Here is a 20,182-nt window from a genome sequence, read left to right on the forward strand (position 1 = left end):
TTTAATCGACCTCTGAATGCTTTAGTTTTCTTTTTTAATCGAATTCATTCACTACCTCCCTCAGTTTTTCATAGTTATACCAAGTTATAAGGCTAACAAGTAATTTGACCTCTTTTTGAATCAGAAAAAAGTGGTTTGTTATAGTTTGATTATATTCCATCGAAATCGTTTCCTTATGTTGGTGCAACCGCATGAAGAAAGATGTGGATACTGCTTAAACACAGCATTTGACAGCGAACTAGAACCAAAAGAACCAAAAATTTCGGCTTCAAGCCAATTGTATGCAGATGACAATCGCACCACCGGGGTGGCGGAATTCAGTAGTAACATAATGAAGCGATTGGGTAATGTCTGAGTCATAACTGGAGGGGATGAATACGAACTGACATGCTCGTTCCATGATCGTTCGTATCAATTGATTGATTGCGTAAATTTTGCAACTTGTGAGAATTTCTAATGTTTGCCGACAGGGTTGTAATAGTCTGTAAACTCGGTAAAATACATCAAATAAAGTATAATGCACGGCATAAATTTAGCAAGTAAAAAAAATCACGTCGATTGTAAAAGTCTATAAACTTTGACCAAAACCCGCGAAATACTAGTTTTGGAAAAGTCTGCAACAAAAACTTGTCTGCAGCTTCTTTGAAAAATCTGCAGTTTTACAGACAAATCTGTAGACTTAGCAATTCTGTTTCCAGAATTGTTACGGAGCATGTAGGACTAGAACTAAATAAAAGAACTAGATTCGGAAACTGGGAATGGTTCCAAATTAAGTAGCAAAATTCAGGTTCGGAATCCATATCAAAAATTCAGTTCATGAATTGAGTGCTAGAAGTCTGGAATTGAACTCATTTTCAGAATCCAGATTCTGAATATAATTCCTGAACTGAATGTTGAACTTGAAATCCGAACTTGAATTAAGGCACTAAATTCATTTCCAAAATCTAGCTCCAGAACCCAAGTTCAGAAATTACACACTCAAATCATTTTCACTGAAAACGAACAACATTGTTTGATAGGGAGAAAGCAACATCATTGAATGGAGTTTATTAAAAATGAACTAGAAAATATCCTCAATTCCAGTGTTCGAGTTGGCAACGTTTTTTAGTTCGTCTGGTATGAACTATTAGCTATCCTGAAAAATTCGGCATCATTACAGAACAACGTTTTGCTTGGAAGGAACTGAGCTTCAGAGTTTTTTCTGCATATTTTCCGTTCAGTGCTAATCTACGGAATTGACATTGGGACAAACTGGCATCGCTGCTCAAAAAAAATCATATTAGGTAACTTTTACCTGACGCGACTCCCAAATTTTAGGTAACGAGTAATGACCTCAAAATTTAGGCAAATGTAAGTTTAGTCAAAGTTTTATGCCATAACACAGCACGCTACCCATTTTTTACGATCAAGTCAAAGTTTGAGTAGATAACGAAATAATTTCGGGTAGCTTATAGAAGAGCTCGACAATGAGTGATTTCTCCTAAAAAAATAGGTAAACATGATTTTCAGTGTACACGATGACGACACAAATGAACTGCCGATGAATCAAGTTCATCTTTGAACAGCTGCCGGTGATTTGTTTTGTTCTGCGACTGCAAATTAAAAGTTGAAAAATGACGAAAAAGTGTCTGTTAAAAACGGATTTAACAGTGAAAAGAACTACAAAGATTGCCCTGTATGTGCTTCCAGCATCAAGGAGCGATATTTGTATAAATCTGTTTAGTGTGAGGCGAGTTGCAATTTTCAAATTGAAACGATGAACCTCTGATGAACTTTTAAACTGTAAACAAACCACCGGCGGCTGTCAAAAATAGTTCATTCTGTTCATTCGTGCAAAACCTAATTAGGTTTTGCACGAACATAACATAACCTCACAAAAATTAACAAAATGAATCAATTTTGACAGCTATCAGTGGTTTGTTTATGTGTTCATTGCGTTCATTCTAATTTGAATACGTGTTAATAGATATGTAAACAAACCACTGATAGCTGTCAAAAGGTGAACTTGATTCATCGGCAGTTCATTGGTAGTTCATTCGAGTAGTCATCGTGCAAAACCTAATTAGGTTTTGCACGAACATGACATAACCTCACAAAAATGAACAAAATGAACTAATTTTGACAGCTGTCAGTGGTTTGTTTACAGTGGATAAGTTCATCGGAAGTTCATCGTTTGATTTCGAATTTTGCACGCTGCCTTACACGAAACGAAGGATCATAAAATTTAGCGATATGGATGCAGTTGAAAGCAAGCAAAATCACAAACTATCCGCATACGCACACGGATTGTCCCCCACTGACAGAGCGAACGGAAACCTGCACTCAGTCTGAGGGCTTCAATCCACTTCTCTCTCCTTTTTTCATTTAAACTATTCATAAAGAAATTTCTGCTTGGTAGTGGAAACGCAAACAGAGCAATTTTTTTAGTTCTTTTTACCGAGGAACACGATTTCAACAAACACTTTTTGGTCATTTCCGAACATTGAATCTTCATCTGAAAATCAATACAAACCACTGATAGCTGTAAAAAGGTGAACTTGATTCATCGGCAGTTCATTGGTAGTTCATTCGAGTGGTCATCGTGCAAAACCTAATTAGATTTTTTATCGTGACGTCACAAATGAACAAGAATTCATCCTTGACAGTTCAGCAGTACTGTTTACAAACAAGCTCAAACAAAATCGAGGAACACATCTCAAACAATCATTTTTACACTTCACAACTAGCCACTTAAAATTGGGTTGTTTTGGGGTTCCGTGTTGGTTTATCAATTGGAAATCTGAAGAAAAATTAATTTTACCTGACGCGCCATCTAGCTTTCACCATTTACACAGGCTGCTATGAAGAACTCATATAATTTCAATTATTTTGTAGAATTTCAGGAGTTGTATTAAGAACTGTTCATTCAAAATGTAAGAACAATTATTTTCTTTTGTTTGGTGTACTCATTTTTGTTTTTATAAGATGATATGTTGATCAATATCGAGATCCGGAATTAGTTCGGTTCGGTTGAGATTATTTTGAACGCTAGAGGAATAAATCCAAAGTACGATAAAAAACTATTTCTCATCATAATGCCGCATATTCGGTTAGGTTTGCGCATCTGTACGGTCGTTCAAGTAATATTTCAGAATGTACGCGACGAATAAAATCACTTCAAAATGTTCAACATTACATTTTATCATGCATGCTAAAATCGGAATTGAAAACTGTCATTGTTTAAAACAGAATCTAGGTATTGCGAAAAAAAAAACAGAGGTAGAAAATCATTTTTCTCACAGTAAAATTAACTCTTTACTTAAACAAATGACGTTGTAAATAAGTTATAAATGATTTTACAAATTTGTTTTCCTAAAATTGGAATCATCATCCTCGCACACGTGCGCCTGTAGCTGTGAAACACAATGTTAGATTGCCCATAGTTTTACGATAGAAGTTTTGACTACCTGACATCTTCACTTGAGTGATGAAATACCAGGGCGAAAATAAGATTCGCTGTCACTCATTCCGCACTGATAACCCAATAATCGATATCATCATCATCATCATCATCATCATACTAACGTGACTTGCTCGTTCACTTGTTGCCAACCCGAACACCTTGGTAACACTTAAAGCACCGACAGGAGAAGAACTGCCCGTCATCTAACAAAATATTCATGTCTAACCCTCACCTAATAAATTTCTCTCTCATCAAAAGCACACATTGTCCGCACACAGCGCAGTACTAGGGCACTTTGAAGTTTAAACCGAGGAAGGGTTGCTATAATTAAACCCGCACACCGGAGATCTACAATGTTCGGGGAAACGTTGCTAAACACCAAACACCAGGCCATGTCGAGTACCGCCAGCAAAATGTCGAGTGCCTCCCCGAACCACCGACCACGGTCCAACGTCCGGCTGTGGTTAATTAGATCCGGCATGGCAGCGCACCGGTTGTCCCCCTTCGGTTCCCGTGCTGCCAGTTTCCCGGTAGCAGCATCATGCGCTTGAGAAATCGAGGTAAGATATCTCACCAACATGTCATTCCGTGCGCTTCCGGTTCGGTCATTCTTGGTCGAAGGGTGATGTGGCATTCGTAAAGGTGTCACTTCCCTGAATCAGCAGTTCAACCAGCGCGAATCCCGTGGTTCGTGTAAAGGGCACACCGGATGACCCACTGTTCTGCCTCTGCCACTGCTTTTGGTGTGTACGCAGGCAACCGTGCTGCTGTGAACGGGACGCTACCAATCTGCTGTCAGCTGCAATTTGCGCCCAGTGGAAAGCTGAAATTCACTTAGTGCTATTGAATGCGAAAGGAAACGAAGGTGGTAATAATTGGATTCCGTCCCCGACTGCGACCGACTGGGCACCGTGCAGGTGGAAAATGGTTGATTGCGAAGACATTTTGCTGTTGGTAAATAAATTATCGCTTCTCCGCTTGTGTATTGTTGAAAACGTCGTCGAATTGCTGTGAAAAGTTTTCCTGGCTACTTTGTCTTTATACTGTCTACTTCATGTTTGACTTGGACCGATGTATCTCCGAAAATTTACAAATAACCTGTCCAACCTTTTTTCTCAAACAAATGAGTAAATTCTTCCGGGAAGGCTATTTGTTGGGATAGAACCAATAGTTGGAAAAGGAAATTGTGCTCTCATGTGAACATATTGTGTTTTGTTTGGTCATTTGTAAATTTCAAACTTCGGACTCCTCCTAATCCTCCGCTAGCCCTCCTCCTAATCCTGCCGGCGCAAGCATTGCATGTAACGGGAGGCGGCCACATCCGTCTGTATCAATTCATTATACCTACTGTGTGGGTAGCGCTCAAGCTGAAAGGTTTTTAAGATCCTGCCACCCGACCCTCTCTTTCCGAGCCTTAGCTCGGAAACTTAGTCCGTTGAGTTTCGGATTTTCAAGTTTGATGTTTGTTCTCTGCGAAAATTGCAATGGCTCGGCTAGGCTGCATGTTTGTTTGCTGCAACTGCTGTTGTTGCATGTGAAATGTGAGAATGAGTTCAACCGATACTAGTAAGAAGTATGGTATGGTATGGTATGGTATGGAGGCAACAGCAGAAGATCCTGGCTGTGAAACGGCTTCTACAATGAGAGTAAGTGCTATTGGCTGGAATTTAAGGGGTGGTTTTTCCCTCCCGTTCTTGGCTATGTCGGTACATCGTATAAAAGATTGCAACTGGAAGGCATATGCATCAACACCAAAAACACTGCCCGGCAAATGGTGCTGCGAACTGTGGGGCTTAGGTTTCTAGCAATCAACAAAGTATTCCCCGGTGTTCCGAGCCAACAATGTCGCCCTCGATGATGGAGCACATGTTTCGTTATTAGAATAAACAACGGTGGAAACCTGAATCGACGGCCCTGTATCGTGTGGTGGTTTGTCATTTTTTTTTCTTATTGAATGAAATATCATCTCCTAAATTGGTTGCGAAACTTTTCTGGCATATCCGATGACTGATTTACTCTTTTTTTCGCATATTTACATTTATATTTACATTTTACACGCATAAAATTATTCCAAACAATGTTCTGGCAAGTAGTAACAAATTTTTCTATAGTCATGTGCAAAGCATTTGAACTATCACTACTTGTAAAACATATGAATTTAATGAAACTTGTGAACTCATAAAATCCCGCACGGCTTTTTGGCTACCTGGGCAGCCATGGCCACCAGACGGCTACCAAAATTGATTCAGTGACTGCTGTCAAATACAATTTGGCAAAACATAGTCGCCTGTATCTTAGTTAGCCGAGCGTTTTTATCTTTTCACCTGCGCTGAAAATGTCAAAGATTTCGATGTAGAAAAATCCTGGTGGATACGGTTGTATCGTTTGAGTTGTATATCTGGCAGCGGTGACCAGAATGACTGCCAGCCATATTTTTCCCGCTGACAGCGTTTAGTCAGCCATCTGGCAGCCATGCATATGCGGGATGAGTCCAAAAACTGTTGATATTTAGTGAAAATCATACTACATTTATCTCAAATGCACATCAAAACGATAAGATATATCGTTACCTCTAAATTCTATATGAATATCATATGATGTCACATTGTTTTCCATATAAATTTCAATTGAAACACGGTTGACCGAATTAAGTGTTTTGCACATACATTTGTGCTGTGCTCATTTCCACTAGAAAATGAAGTGTTTAACACATTTAGCTCGATTTAATAGCAAAACACATCACATCCAAAGGAAAAACACATCAAAGCTAAAGGTAAAATAATTTCATATTGCATCTTTGTGAATTTACACATGAGATTTTAAAACAAATCGCTTTGGTTATCTATTGAAATGAAAAAGTATTGTTTTATTGGCAAATTTTTATCAGTGCAAGTATAAATTCCGGTTGTACACGCTTACTCAAAAATGAGTAAGACCCAAACCGTCTACAGAAAAAGTGGAACAACTCTTATGGCACATTGTCGCAAAACCGATTTACCGGTAGCGACACCTGCCAATGAAAAATGGAACCAAAAAAGGAGGATTCTTTCGGAAATTTTCATATCGGCAGTAGTGATTTGCAACATTTTTATCGTTTATTGAATAGTACAAATAGATATCAGCAATAAAAGTACACTCGGAGTAGAAGAAAATCGATTTCAAAGTGATTACTACTACTTTTTTTTTAGTGTAAACTACGATTGAACATGGAAAATCTTCAGAATTATGTATGAAATTGGGTAAGGTTAGGTTTTTTCGTATCAACATTTTTTTAAACAGAAACCAGTGTAATGTTGATTACACGAGTACTAGAATGTATAGCGATCGAGTACTATTTATTTTGGATACTTTATTTGTTATTTCCAGGCATTTGAAAAATGGTATCAAACCAAGTTTAATGCTCTATTCTGAACAAACGGTAGATTTCGCACAATGAACTAAGATCAACAGTACCTGAATTCTTCTATTCAGGACCCATAAAATTGTTAAATCGCATATTGAAGAATCTAATCAGCGTAGGCTTATAGAATAACGTAGGATCATAATTTATCAGTTAACCTCTAAATCCAACCATAAAACCTACGAATTTCTCAGATATGAAAACAGTACCCAACCTCATTTCTTCAAATTTTACATTTCATTATACGATTTCTCCATAGATATCAATCAAACATACCATGGAAAAATTCTGAATCATTATTGATCGATTTTTACCAAATTTTTACACGTTCTGGTATGTTGGTATTCTATTCACGAGAAAAACATATCGTCATAAAACGTATGATTATAAACTGCCCAATATAATTGAAAATCTTCAGTGAAATTTGAAAATATTTGCAAGCAAACAAATTTAATTTTGATTTCAAAACTCTTGTGCCAACAGACGAATAAAATCAATTTCGAATATAATTTATTAACTCTCAATCCTTAATGAAAAACCAAGAATTTCCCAGATTTGAGAACGGAACCAAATTTTACTTGTTCAAATATTGTATATCATTTTACGATTTCTCCATAGATATGAGCCAGACACACCACGGGAAGTCACTGAAATATTAATGATCGAGTTTTTTTCACCTAAATTCCAACATTTTTTAATTCTTCAAGTCAAATCTGAAAACTATAACCAAATATATTATATATCAATATGGATCACTTTAACGAATTCAATACAAATCGAAAAAGACATCACAGTAACACCATCTCGTGGCGGAAAAGGCAATTAATTCAGTCATGTTTAATAGTTTGCGTTTAGCGTGTACCCAGAAGTGAAATCTCGGTTGATTTTCCAATAGGGCGTATAAGCAAATGACAGTTTCTCTTTAATCACTCTCTCGATTATTGTGATGTGATTAAAAAGATTTTTTTTGATATCACTATTCTGTTTGAAATTCGAAAGTTTCGGGTATCATTTCATGCAAAGAGTTGAGTGATAAACGTGAAAACCGCTTGGTAAATAATAGAAGAGAAGTAAACAAATAGAAACTGTCACTTGCTTATACGCCCTATTGACAAATCAACCGAGAAATGTCAAAAATAATTGAACATGATGCCCACACAGAGGTGTGAACATTTTCATATTAAAATATTATTATAGGATACTTTGATCGCGATATGTTTTTCATTGCATTCATGACACTGAATTTAAATTAGCTACACATAATCTTTTCTCTCGGGGAAAGATAGAATGTAAAAGAAAATTGTCATGTTTATAAATAGTCTATGAATTAAAAGTGCATATACTAATCGATCAGCCCCTTGCTGTGAACTGTTGTTGGAAATAGTTTAAACTTTCAGTCAAAATTTTAAATTTAAGTTAGAGTAAGTAAGTAAGAACAACAAGTTATACCTATTACTTTTAATTCAGTTGATAGCTTTCGTTGAGGCGAATTGCGGTCTTCTCATATACTAAATTGTGTTGTTTTGAAGCATTTATTTATTTATTAAACAACTGTAATTTGTCCAATCAAGAAATTGTTGTACATAATTCGGAAATGTTGGTAAAATTCTGGAACTAACCCAACCTAACTAACAAATTAATCTGTTTAGTTCTGCGTGCACATTTCACACATATTATAAATATGATATAAAAATAAAATGTTCTCATCTGAATAAGTATCAGATTGCGATTCTAAACCGTATTTACAGCTCTTTTTTCCGCGCAGTGTATATCGAGAAATATTCCATATATTTGAAGTTGTTTGGTTCAGTGTACTGATTGGGAAAACTGTCATACCCGCCCGTCAGAAGTCTGGCTGCATTCCGGCTGCTGTCAAAATTATCCAGGCGAAATTCTGTTTTTTTAATTTTTTTCGACTTCATTTGATATTGATCACCCGCATGTACATACAAAAACGAATCATGAGACGAGGCAAATGAGATTTGAATGTGGATATGTTTGATAGTGGAAAAACAATGGTATTGGCAGTAACATTTTCCATAATTAGTATATTATTGCCTTTCATATGTACTTTTTTATTGAAAAAATAAAATCAAGATGCTAAAAATGTAGAACCGATTCAAAACGGTTCTGCCAATCTTATATGGCAAGAATCCGACAGAAACATAACCGTTAATAACCGCTAGGCGAAATTCTATGCCGGAAACGGTTGCTGCATTGTTGCCCGACTTTTGCCGGAATAGCCAGCCGTCTGGGGGAAAATCTGCCCGAGGCGTACAAGTGGGCATGTGCATTAAAAACTTTGTAGTGTATATTAGTAACCTTTTTTCCCACTGCACTTTACTGTGATGTCCCTCGTGGATCGCAAAAGTGATCCATATTGATATACAGTATATTTGTAACTGCTTACATGCAGGTTCCAGACTCTGCCAGCTTAGAGAAAAAATCAGTCGTCAATTATATGGGTGTCGCAGTGTTGTTATTTTTGCGCGAATGAATTTGACATTCCTTTCGCTTGAGAGCACCACGCTCGCAAAAAAAACGTGTAACTTTTGGTTAATTCGTTAAATGGAGCTGGATCACTTGGTAATATGATATCTTTGCATGTTCTCTGCTTATCCAAATGAGCCCAATAAATTCGCAATTCAATAAATGAAACAAACTGCACTAATTTTCCACTCCAGTAGAACTGTATGCTGAATCCGAGTAGATTGTTCCACCTGTTCGATCCGGTGCCTGCCGTTTTTCGTCCCGCTGCTCGGCACACAACTGCAAAAGAGTAACATTATAATTTCGCAACATCACACCACCTATTGGATGGCCGTGTATACTTCAGCACAAACGCCATTGTTATCGTAGACCGAAGTGGAAGTTCTCCCTTCGTTATTTAGTATTTAATTTGATCCTAGCAACCCGTTCCTCTTCTCCGAAAGATATGCGGTTTCTGTATTTTGACGCTGGCCGGACATTAAATAAAAACTATTCGCACGGTGGATGAATGGAAACGTCACTGAATCACTACGCCACGAAGCGTGGGTAACAAAATATAACAAAATTGGTGAATAGAACAAAAAAATCAGACATCAGACCACGTTTCCTTCGGTGCAGTCATTCATTCCCAGCTAAACCGCCAACAGTCACCACAAAAAAGTAGGCGCTTTGACGATTCACCGAATAACAAAACCGAACTCCATGTTCCAGGGATAGTTTAACCGACGCCGGCGACAAACGAGATGAGGTGAATGCGAATGTACGAATGTACAGTACGTTTGTGTCTGGCTTGCGATCCTTCTAGCCGACCGGTGGCTTCATCTACTTGATGAAATCGTCTGTTTCAGTAGGAAAAGCGGTGGAAAATAATTCGGTTAGTGGCTTTCGTCGGAGTCTCGCTCGCTTACAAGCAGGACTATATGAGAAAAAGTTTTCAAATACCGAGCGCAACCGGTTACGCTTAGAACATTTTCATTTGTCTAATGAGAGGATTTTCACGTACGAACCTTGTTTGAATAAAGCTTATTCCGCGCGATTGTCCTTTTATAGTCTAATCCTAGAGAGCATCCAATGATTATCAGCATTCTTCCAGGCTCCGTTACGGGAAAACCGGCAGAAAATGGAATTCCTACTTTGAATGTCATAATTTCTGCTTCTGCCGGAACCGACCGTAGACCGATGTCAGGCAAGATGTCGGGTCACATTTGACACTGTGCTGTTTGGAAAAGCTGGCGGGGGCAGGCACAGTTGCAGTTTGAAGTTTAAATTGAATTTCAGCCAGGTTCCCTGGTGCGTTCGTCGTTGTAGAAAACACGGTCTGGCCCGGTGACTTTCCGGCAGGTGCAGCCGGTGCCAAGGCAGGTGTACTGCTTCGTGTACACATTTCGGGTAATTCACAGTGAAAGAGCACCACTTTCTGCAGGAAACATGCCCCACAGAAGCTTGCCGTTGCCGTTGTTGGTGTGGTGCGGTTCATTTTTCCGGCAGAAGAAAAATGTGCCCGGAGAATGCAGACGTAATTGTATTTTACGCTACACCTGGCTTGAATCACTCATTTTCAATCTCACTTCTCGTGGTAAGTGGGAGTAAAGTACAACAACAACAAAAAATCCCAGCATTCCCAGGTAGGTAAATGTAACAGGACGGTCGGGTTCCTCACAAACCAGAACCCGGATGAAAGAGTTCACATGAGAGCTTTTGTTACACAACAGCGAACGATATCATTGTGGTAACTCGAGTGGGCTTATGCTGCTTGAACCGTGCAGGTTGGTTTGGGTTATGCTAGGTTATCCATCGAAAGACCATTCACAACCATGAGTATCAAGGTTATTTTTCAATTTACTTATAATTGATTTGTTGAAACAATTTGTGATCTTCTCGTGATAATTTGGCTGATTGGCTGATTTTGATGTTGCTACCCGCACATTGTGAAGAGGAAAAACTTTTGCAGGGTACGCGAGCAATAATGCCAAGTATAAAGAAAATCAGAAAACAAGTTTATATAAAATGTATAATTTTAGCTCACCAATGAAAATGACAATTTTCAGAGAATGTTTCACTTTTTTCTAATCTCATTTGTAATAAATGTTTATAGTGGCAGCACTGTGTAATTAAAATCAGCATCAAGCCGTTTTTTCTTTTTAGTGAATTAAAGTGTAACCAAAAAAGATTTGTTATATTAGTGTAAACTCGAAAGTGTGTTTAGTTTTACGAGAAGAATGAAGATCCGGTAATACGTCAACAATGGATTCGATTTTGCGTTCAACATGAGATGTTTCGTGTTTTGTCATCAAAGCTCAAATAATTGTTTTTAAGCATTAATATATAATAATAAAATGCATTCACCAACACATTTTTCATGTTTATTTCAAATCAAAAACCGAGTCTAAAAATTTAAATTTAATAGTGGCCCTTACACGATCATTAAAAGTGTCATTACTAAGTAATGACACTTCTGCTCAAACGCTCGTTATTACTGCATTACTGTACATCATTACTTTTTAGCATTACACGTTCATTATTAATGATGAGTATTTGTAACTACTCCAGCAATAGCAATATTTTTATTTTCGTTTAGCTGAAAATAAATTTGATTTGCCATTGAAACGTTAAGGTTAATGAAATATTAATAATTTAAATCTACACTTTGTCATTTTTTCGCGTATAGTTCTAAAGATATTCATCAATTCCACAAAAAAATAAGAAGAAGAAATAATGTTGGTAATGATGGAAAATCCACAATTCCATCATTACTGAACTCGTAGACCTTACACGATCATTAAAAGTGCCATTACTTTTTAGTAATGACACTTTTAATGATCGTGTAAGGGCCGCTAATAAATAGTTTTTTCTTAGCATAAAGTTATTAAAAAATCTGTAAATATGGCTACACTGTAGCCGATACGTTGGTATTTATTCCACAGGGCGAAAATGACGAGAAGGATGATTCGGAAGGAAGAATAAGAAGCCAGTTGTCAGGTCTTGTCTTAGCTTGATGCCAAATCTGATCCAGATTCCACCCTAACCATTTGTTAGAGGCTAGTTTCAACGCCGTTGCATTAAGATTTAAGTCAGTATGGAACCCCGCTTGCATGTACCTGACAGATTTCCCTCCAGACACCTGACAGAGTCTGCCAGAATGTTTTGCTGGAATGTTGACAGAATTCTGGTAAGAGTCTGGCAACCATGCAGCAGCCGTTTCCGGCAGAGAATTTTGCCTAGCGGTTATTATCGGTTCTGTTTCTGTCGGATTTTTGTGATACAAGACTGCAAGGATCGTTTTGAATCGGTCCTTTATTGTAAACCAATCACAGCTTCGTGAAAAGCTTTTGTTTGGTGAAACTACCCTGGGTCCATTTTGAGTTTTCTCAAGCGAAAACGACATAAAAATTTCCGTTGTTTGATTTGATTTAATTTGAAATATTGTGAATGTGATTTTGCAAATATTATAAAATGTGCATTACGAAATTGTTCGAAGAAGAATTCGCTGAAAAAAATACGGAACTGGAGAACGTGAATACGAATAAAACTGACATGACAGTGCTTCTGTCACACTTCCGAATATCAATAGCCAGATATCAATAATCATTAGTTTGTGAACGTTGGATCTTCTATTGCATCGCTTTACGAATTGTAATGGTGCTTCTATACCAAAGTATTAGTTATTGACTATACATATATTCTATCACATAAATAACGCTGAACAAATGAGTGTCAAACAATGTAACAAACATTGTTATAGTTTCAAATATGATCAGTGGCTAACGGGGAAGCAGATTAGAAAACTGACATGCGAATGCAATTATATAATGAAAACCGCGAAAATGATACCACAGATACAGGGCTCGAACCCGTAACTAACTCCTAATCGGGGAAATCGTTTTATCAATTAAACCTCCATTTGACAGATATTCTTATACCTTCGGTCTGACTGATGGTTCTACCAACAACAAGTCCTCCGTCCCCACGCTCCCAGTGCAGTCACGTTACGTCACGGTGGGAGCAAATAAATTTCATCCCGACCAGGTTAATTTAATCAACTTCACCGGGCATCGTTCAGAATTGACTTCGATTTCGTTAAGCACACATTCACTGCTATTTGTTGGTAATCAGTTACGGGTAGGTGCAAATCAGGCACCCGCAAAATAAAATGTTTCGATGTTTGACACTGTTACAGAATTTGCTGAGAATTTAGATGAAGGGAAATTAATAGAGTTCGGTTCAATGCATACGGAAGTGTTGATCAGCTTAATGAATGAGATGATAGCTTCAAGCATCTCTAAAGCTACTATAAAATATTCTTTTTGGCATGACCACTCCTATTTGATTGTGAAATTACGAAAAAAATATGTCTATTAGATATTCTAAAAACTAACCCTTCATAACCGCCTTAATCGCTGGGATTTAGCAGGCGCTTTAGGATTCATTCTTTTCATACATTTCGTCGTTGATGGTACCGATCGTAATGTACGGTTTGCTAAGTTTGTCGCATCCACAGTTCATGTTCAATAAACTATAATTAGGTAAACCGTTTTCAACCTAAAATCGAGCCAATAGAACTCAACCGCTGAGTAAATATAACTTGATATTGACTAGAAATATCACAGTGTCTTATGGAAACCACTTCACCTAAAATAAGGTTTTCAAATGAAATCCGAAATTGGGTGAAAAGTACTGAAAATTAGATAATTTTGCGGTTCCGTGTACACATCTCCCGCATTCCCTCTCAGCAGGCGATTCTATTTTATGTGTCGTTGAGCAGAGAAGCCAGATCTGCAGATTTTTCTGTAAATTTGCAGATTTCGTACATAGTGCTTTTGAAAATCGAGTATTTCGCAGACTTTCGTCAAAATTTACAAACTTTTGAAATTGTCGCGACCTTTTTTTTGCTCGCCGAATCAGTTTAGCGTATCATACTTTATAGAAAAATTAGAGACATACTTGATACTTGACTGCAAATTTTTTTTCGGATATACAGACTTTTCCAACCCTGTCTGAAGATATTTGAAATTTTTACCTGGCATCTCTGGTTGAGCGCTTCAGTGGAATGGAACTGTTTGTTGTTATTTTTTCTCTTGCAAAAATAGTGTCAAAATTAGGTGTTAACTTCTTATAGAAAGAAATTTTTTTGTTATTCTATGTGAAGGTGAAGTATTGTACAGGTATGTAGTGTTAGTTTAAAAACATAAGTGGGAAAATCTTCGGAAACACTCCAGTAAAACCAGTCCAACGGGGCTCCAACTCCCCATATCAAAAATGGCTTAACAATGGACCTCTGTCTGCCGGGTTTGTTGATCGAAAAAAAATGCCATTCGGTACAACGGTCTGTTTCAAAATCGGCAAACGAAGGTCCCGTGGTGGCCTCCCGTTGAACGATTGATTGGACTTTCAGTGGACCATTGGTCCAACGTATTGGACCAACGAAGGACCAGCGTTGAACGTTTTTTTCTAAGAGGGTTGTAAAGAGATGCCCGCTTGGAAAAAATTCTGGCAACCGACAGAAGCCTGGCTGCATTCCAGTTGCTGTCAAAAATGGACCAGGCGAAATTGCGTCAATCTCACGCCGTACGTATGTTTGGAAGTGAGGAAGCAATGTTATTAACAACAACATTTTCCGTAGTAAATATACATATAGGGCGAAAGTATATTGCCTTCATATGAATTTCTTATTGAATTTCTATTCATATACGAAATTAGAATGTGTACGAGTCGAACTCAAAGTTTTTTGGGGCAGAGTTACCATATTCACAGATGTTCTGTAAAACCACAGATATTTTTGCTTATTTTGCCAAACATATTCTGCGTCACAGAACACAGATTCCATTAAAATTCACAGATTTCTACAGATTTTTATGAATATTCCATAAAAATGACAGATTTTTCTAATGTTTTTCACAGATTATGATCGAAAATATGCGATACAGATGGTACAGATGATTTTTGGGGGTTTAATCTTACACTGAGGTAAAAACATGTTTGACTCATAATCATACACTGCGGTGAAAGCATATAGAGTTTCTTAAGCTATGAACGTATTAACCAAATAGAAGACAATTCCATTACGTGTTATAGTTTTTCATACATTCATTTTATATCATTGTCAACTATTCCCTTGGCATTGCATATATGTTTTCAATAATTGGCACGATGCAGCTCGACAAAACTCACTGGGTATTTGCGACATACTTCCACCAGCATTCACCAACACATTCACACGTGGATTGGACAATTCTCGGGTAATTTTTCAAAAGGGCGTATAAGCAAGTGACAGTTTCTCTTTAATCGCTCTCTCTTTCGATTATTGTGATGTGATTCAAAAGATTTTCTTTGATATCACTATTTTGTTTGAAAGTCGAAAGTTTCGGGTATCATTTCATGCAAAGAGTTGAGTGATAAACGTGGAAACCGCTTGGTAATTGATAGAAGAGAAAGTAAGCAAAGATAAACTGTCACTTTCTTATACGCGCTTTTGAAAAATGAACCGAGAATTGGGAGCGATGATCGACAGGGATGCCAACTTCACAGAGTAATCTGTTTTTTTTTTGTTTTTAATTTCAATTTTCTGCAAAGATTTCCACAGATTTCTGAAAACCGATCACAGATTTTCACAGATTCTGAAATCGATCACAGATGAGCACCAAGAAGTACACAACGGTTGGAAATAGCGAGACTTTTTTTTTGCTCACCAAAATGATTCCGATCAGCTATTAAAGGCTATCCGCATTAGGCCGATCCGAGCTCTCCGTCGTTGACTTTTTCTCTGCTTCGGCTATGGCTGAGCTGCACATGCACACAGCTGCATGTGCAGCTCATCCATAGACGCAGCAGAGAAAAAGTAGACGCCGGAGAGCTCGGATCGGTCGGATCGGCCTAATGCGGATAGCCTTTAATAGCTGATCGGAATCATTTTAGAAGAGTCCATTGTCTGCTCACGAAAAGCAAAACTTCACAACATTTCATAAAACATATGTTTAATAGTTTCAAATACTTACTTTTCCTCATAGACGGCAGTAAATCAATTGACAATTTTCACATGAAAAGCTATTACCCACTGAGATACTGACTCTTACAAGATTTACTTTTTCTCGCGCTCAAACTGTACCAAATTTTGGCAGGTAGTACTGTGTCACACATTGGCGTTTGAGCAAGAAATCCCATATCGAGATGGCGTTTGAGATAGATTAGATTAATTCCAGAGGAGTGCTCACTAGAGGTGTGCGAAACAGTTCATATTGTTGAGCAGCTCCGAACCGATCAGCTCACCAAAATGAATCGATTCGATTGATCAGATCATTTCAATTCAACTGATGGTTAATTTCGTGAACCGTTTTTCTTGCACCGTGAGAGATAAGATTTATCACTGATAATGTCTCATTCAATTCGTTAAAAAAGGATATATGGAAGAAATAACGAAACATTGATGCTAACATTTCTTCTTGCTTAGAACTCGCTCTTCAAGAGCCGAAGATCCGTTCAGCTCGTAGCTTATTCCCCCTTTCACAATGCGGCGAACTGGGTAGCAAATGAGTGAATTGGTGAGCTGCGGTTCTTTTCAAAAGAGCTGTGAGCTCTCAGTTCTCTTTTGTGATTCGATTCATTGGAACAGCTCAGGAGCGAATTGCCCATCGCTAGTGCTCACTGCTATTAATATTCCCTCCACTGTGTGTGCAGTTAAAAACATTTTGAATAAATTGTCGATCCCGTTTCCACATTGGGCTTCAGTTGTTATTTGGCTATCCGCGTCGCGAAGGTACAACGAAGGAAGCTCATCGCAGCTTTCAACCGCTCGGCACAACTAAATTCTTCATTTAAATTGCTTGGCAAGCAAACATCCTCTGGCACGAGAAAGCATCGTTTGTTGATACGGAATGAAACCGATTTCGCGTGGTTATTTCCATGATGTTACATTGGCAGGATTCCGGCAGTTATCGCTCTTGTGCTGTTTTGCTGAAAATGGTCTCGACTCACCAACACTCACCCTCACAAAAACTTGGCCGTGATGGATATCGGTGAAAACTGTCGGAACCGTCGTTGGGCACGCATTCAAGCGTCAATCTAGATCCCTTTTTGGTACGAGAATCATCTGTACTCGTAGCTGGCTCATGTAGCTTGTTTTCCATAACAACACCAACAAAAAAAATCCTTTCATATCAAAAAACGAAAATTTACCATATTTTTCGCAACACAAGTGAGCAGTAAACTAGATAGTTCAGTTGATAAGGGAGTGAGGGATTTTTCCCTCACGAAAAAAAAACCTACCTGCCGCAATAATATGGAACACACAAGGCTGCCGCTGCTTTCCGATCCGGTTGGTGGCCACGCATAGCAACGTGCCGTAGTCTAATTCAGTCATCGGTGTGTACGATACTACAGACGAGGTTCCTTTCGGTTCGGTACGGTGTCCGGCACAGAACAGCGAATCGCGTACATTCCCAGGATATACGTAGCACCGGAGGCGGCAGCGGTGGCAACATCGGCGACGAAGGAAATGTCGGTTGGCGAGTAGAGAAAAATGAGAAACAAAACAAAAACAGCATGCCATGAATTCATGTTTTGTACGAGGTGAGAATTTAGACATTTATTATTTCGAAGGATTCAGATTATAGCACCGTCGGTCGTTCCGGTGTGTTGGATATGGTGGTTATTAGTTACATATTTCGCACGGGCAATATAATTGAAAATAAAATAGAAAAACAGCTCCAGTTTATCCTGTTATTGGTGATTATTGAGAAGATTAGTATTGACAGCTGAAGGTAGCGTGAGCAAAGTGTTGTGCCTTACGAATTACAACTCGGTGATGACTACCCCTTTAAGTCATCACGTAGTGCTCAAACCTCGGCGGAAGACGCACTGATCGTCCCCCAGTTGTACAGGATGAAACAGGTGTTGGAATACGACTCGGTTTTTTAACTATTGAACCACTCGTATTTGGAGTCGTCGGATGTTCAGATTTATCATTGCTTTCTGTCAGTATAGGTGAAACGGATTCCTCTGAAACGATTACTCCTGGTTGACTGATGCCAAACTCGTCTAGCAGAATGCTCAATGGAAAATGATGATCACTCTCTGTTCGCTCATGGTGCAAATCATCTTTCATTTCAAAACGGGTACGAAGTAGGTTGATGTGCGAACGAATTAACTTTGGCCTTTGCCCAACTATCCACACATTATAGTTCACTACTCCCAGCTTCTTAACGACTTTCCCGGGTTCCCAGGACCAGGTATTTCGTTTGTACACCTTTGCATATACCAAGTCACCAGGTATGAACCGACGCATCGGGCATCTCTCTCCAGACTGCCTAATATCTAGTGCTTGCATAGGACGCAGTAGGTCAAGTGTAGTCCTCATTCGTCGACCAAACATGAGTTCACTTGGAGATTTTTGTCCAGTGGTTTCACTTGGCGTTGAACGATAAGTTGCTAGAAAAACCTCGAGTGTCTCCTGGAGGGGTTCTCCCTTGTTTATTTTCTTCATAGCTCTTTTCATTGAATCTACAAAACGTTCCGCCTGTCCATTAGATTGCGGATGGTAAGGAGCAGTCAATATATGTTTGATACCATTGTTTTTTCAAAATGATTCAAACTCATCACAGACAAATTGAGCTGCATTGTCCGACACTATTACCATCGGCAATCCAAGCCGTGAAAAAGAGTTTCGTAGATTTTAGATCGTTACCTTCGCCGTCATCGTAGACGATGAATATATCTCCGGCCATCGAGAAAATGCATCAACGATGACAAAGAAATATAACCATCAATTGGCCGCGCATAATCGATGTGAACGCGTTGCCAAGGTCCCGGTGGAACAGGCCATGCCACAGGTGAAACATGCGGTGGTGATTTTGCTGCAGCGGCACAGTCCGTGCATTGCTTTACTGCTTCTTCGATGTGCCGGTCGATACAAGGCCAATAGACAAAACTCCGAGCGAGGCTCTTCATTCTGACTATGCCGGGATGCCCGTAATGTAAACGCTGCAAGATTCGTTTTTGGTAGATCTTTGGAACTACTACTCGCTCTCCGAACAGATTACAGCCTTGAGCTAGTCCCAGCCCGTCTTTACGATTGAAGAATGTCTTTACATCAGGATCACTGATTACCCCTAACGATTTCGGCCATTCTGTTTCCAAAAACTTCTTCACTTGTTTTAGCACTTTATCCCGTAGTGTGGCTGTGGCGATCATTACAGCCGTCACTGGAGTAGAAGCAATTGAATCCTCCAGGACTGCCGCCATGTCTTCCTCCAGACGAACACTAGCGATGATATATTCTTCTTCCGTATTTACTGCTGAACTTATAAGCCTGGAAAGTACATCTAAATACCCGAATTTCATAGTAGGTACATATTCTACACTGCAACCGATTTGATGTGTGAACCGGTATTCCTTTGTGCGATCCGAAAATACGTAGAAGAGGTTTGTGATCAGTCTCCAAAACAAAACGTCGTCCCAAAAGCATACGATGAAACTTTGTAATGGCGTAAACAAGTGCCAATGCTTCTTTATCGATTTGTCCATAACCTCGTTCTGTTGGTGTCAACGATCTTGAAGCGTGGTGTATCACCTTCTCAGAGCCGTCCGGAAATCTATGCCTGATGTTGGCCCCAATGCCAGTGCTGGAGGCATCAGCGGCCACGACTATCTCGAGCGATGGATTATAGTGTGTTAACATCAAATCTGAATTCAACAATTCCTTGAACCGATCGAAAGAATTTTGACATTCTTCACTCCAACTCCACTTTATATCCTTCTTTAACAGCTGATCAAGAGGTCTACGAAGCTGGTGCACTTCTTTTATGAATTTCGCATAATAATTCACTGCACCCAAGAATGAACGTAACTGTGAAACATCT

General features: G+C 38.7%; 1 protein-coding gene across 2 annotated transcripts in view; it reads right to left on the reverse strand.

Moving 5' to 3' along the window:
- The window catches only part of LOC131437740 (hemicentin-1), a 531,827-nt gene that overhangs the window by 36,358 nt on the left and 475,287 nt on the right, over window positions 1–20,182 (reverse strand). For both annotated transcript variants that reach the window (XM_058607294.1, XM_058607286.1), the window contains exon 11: window positions 17,592–17,714. In XM_058607294.1, coding sequence (XP_058463277.1) covers window positions 17,592–17,714 — 123 coding nt within the window. The remainder of the gene's footprint in view (window positions 1–17,591; window positions 17,715–20,182) is intronic.

Source organism: Malaya genurostris, chromosome 1 (genome assembly GCF_030247185.1).
Source record: "Malaya genurostris strain Urasoe2022 chromosome 1, Malgen_1.1, whole genome shotgun sequence".
Lineage (NCBI taxonomy): Eukaryota > Metazoa > Arthropoda > Insecta > Diptera > Culicidae > Malaya > Malaya genurostris.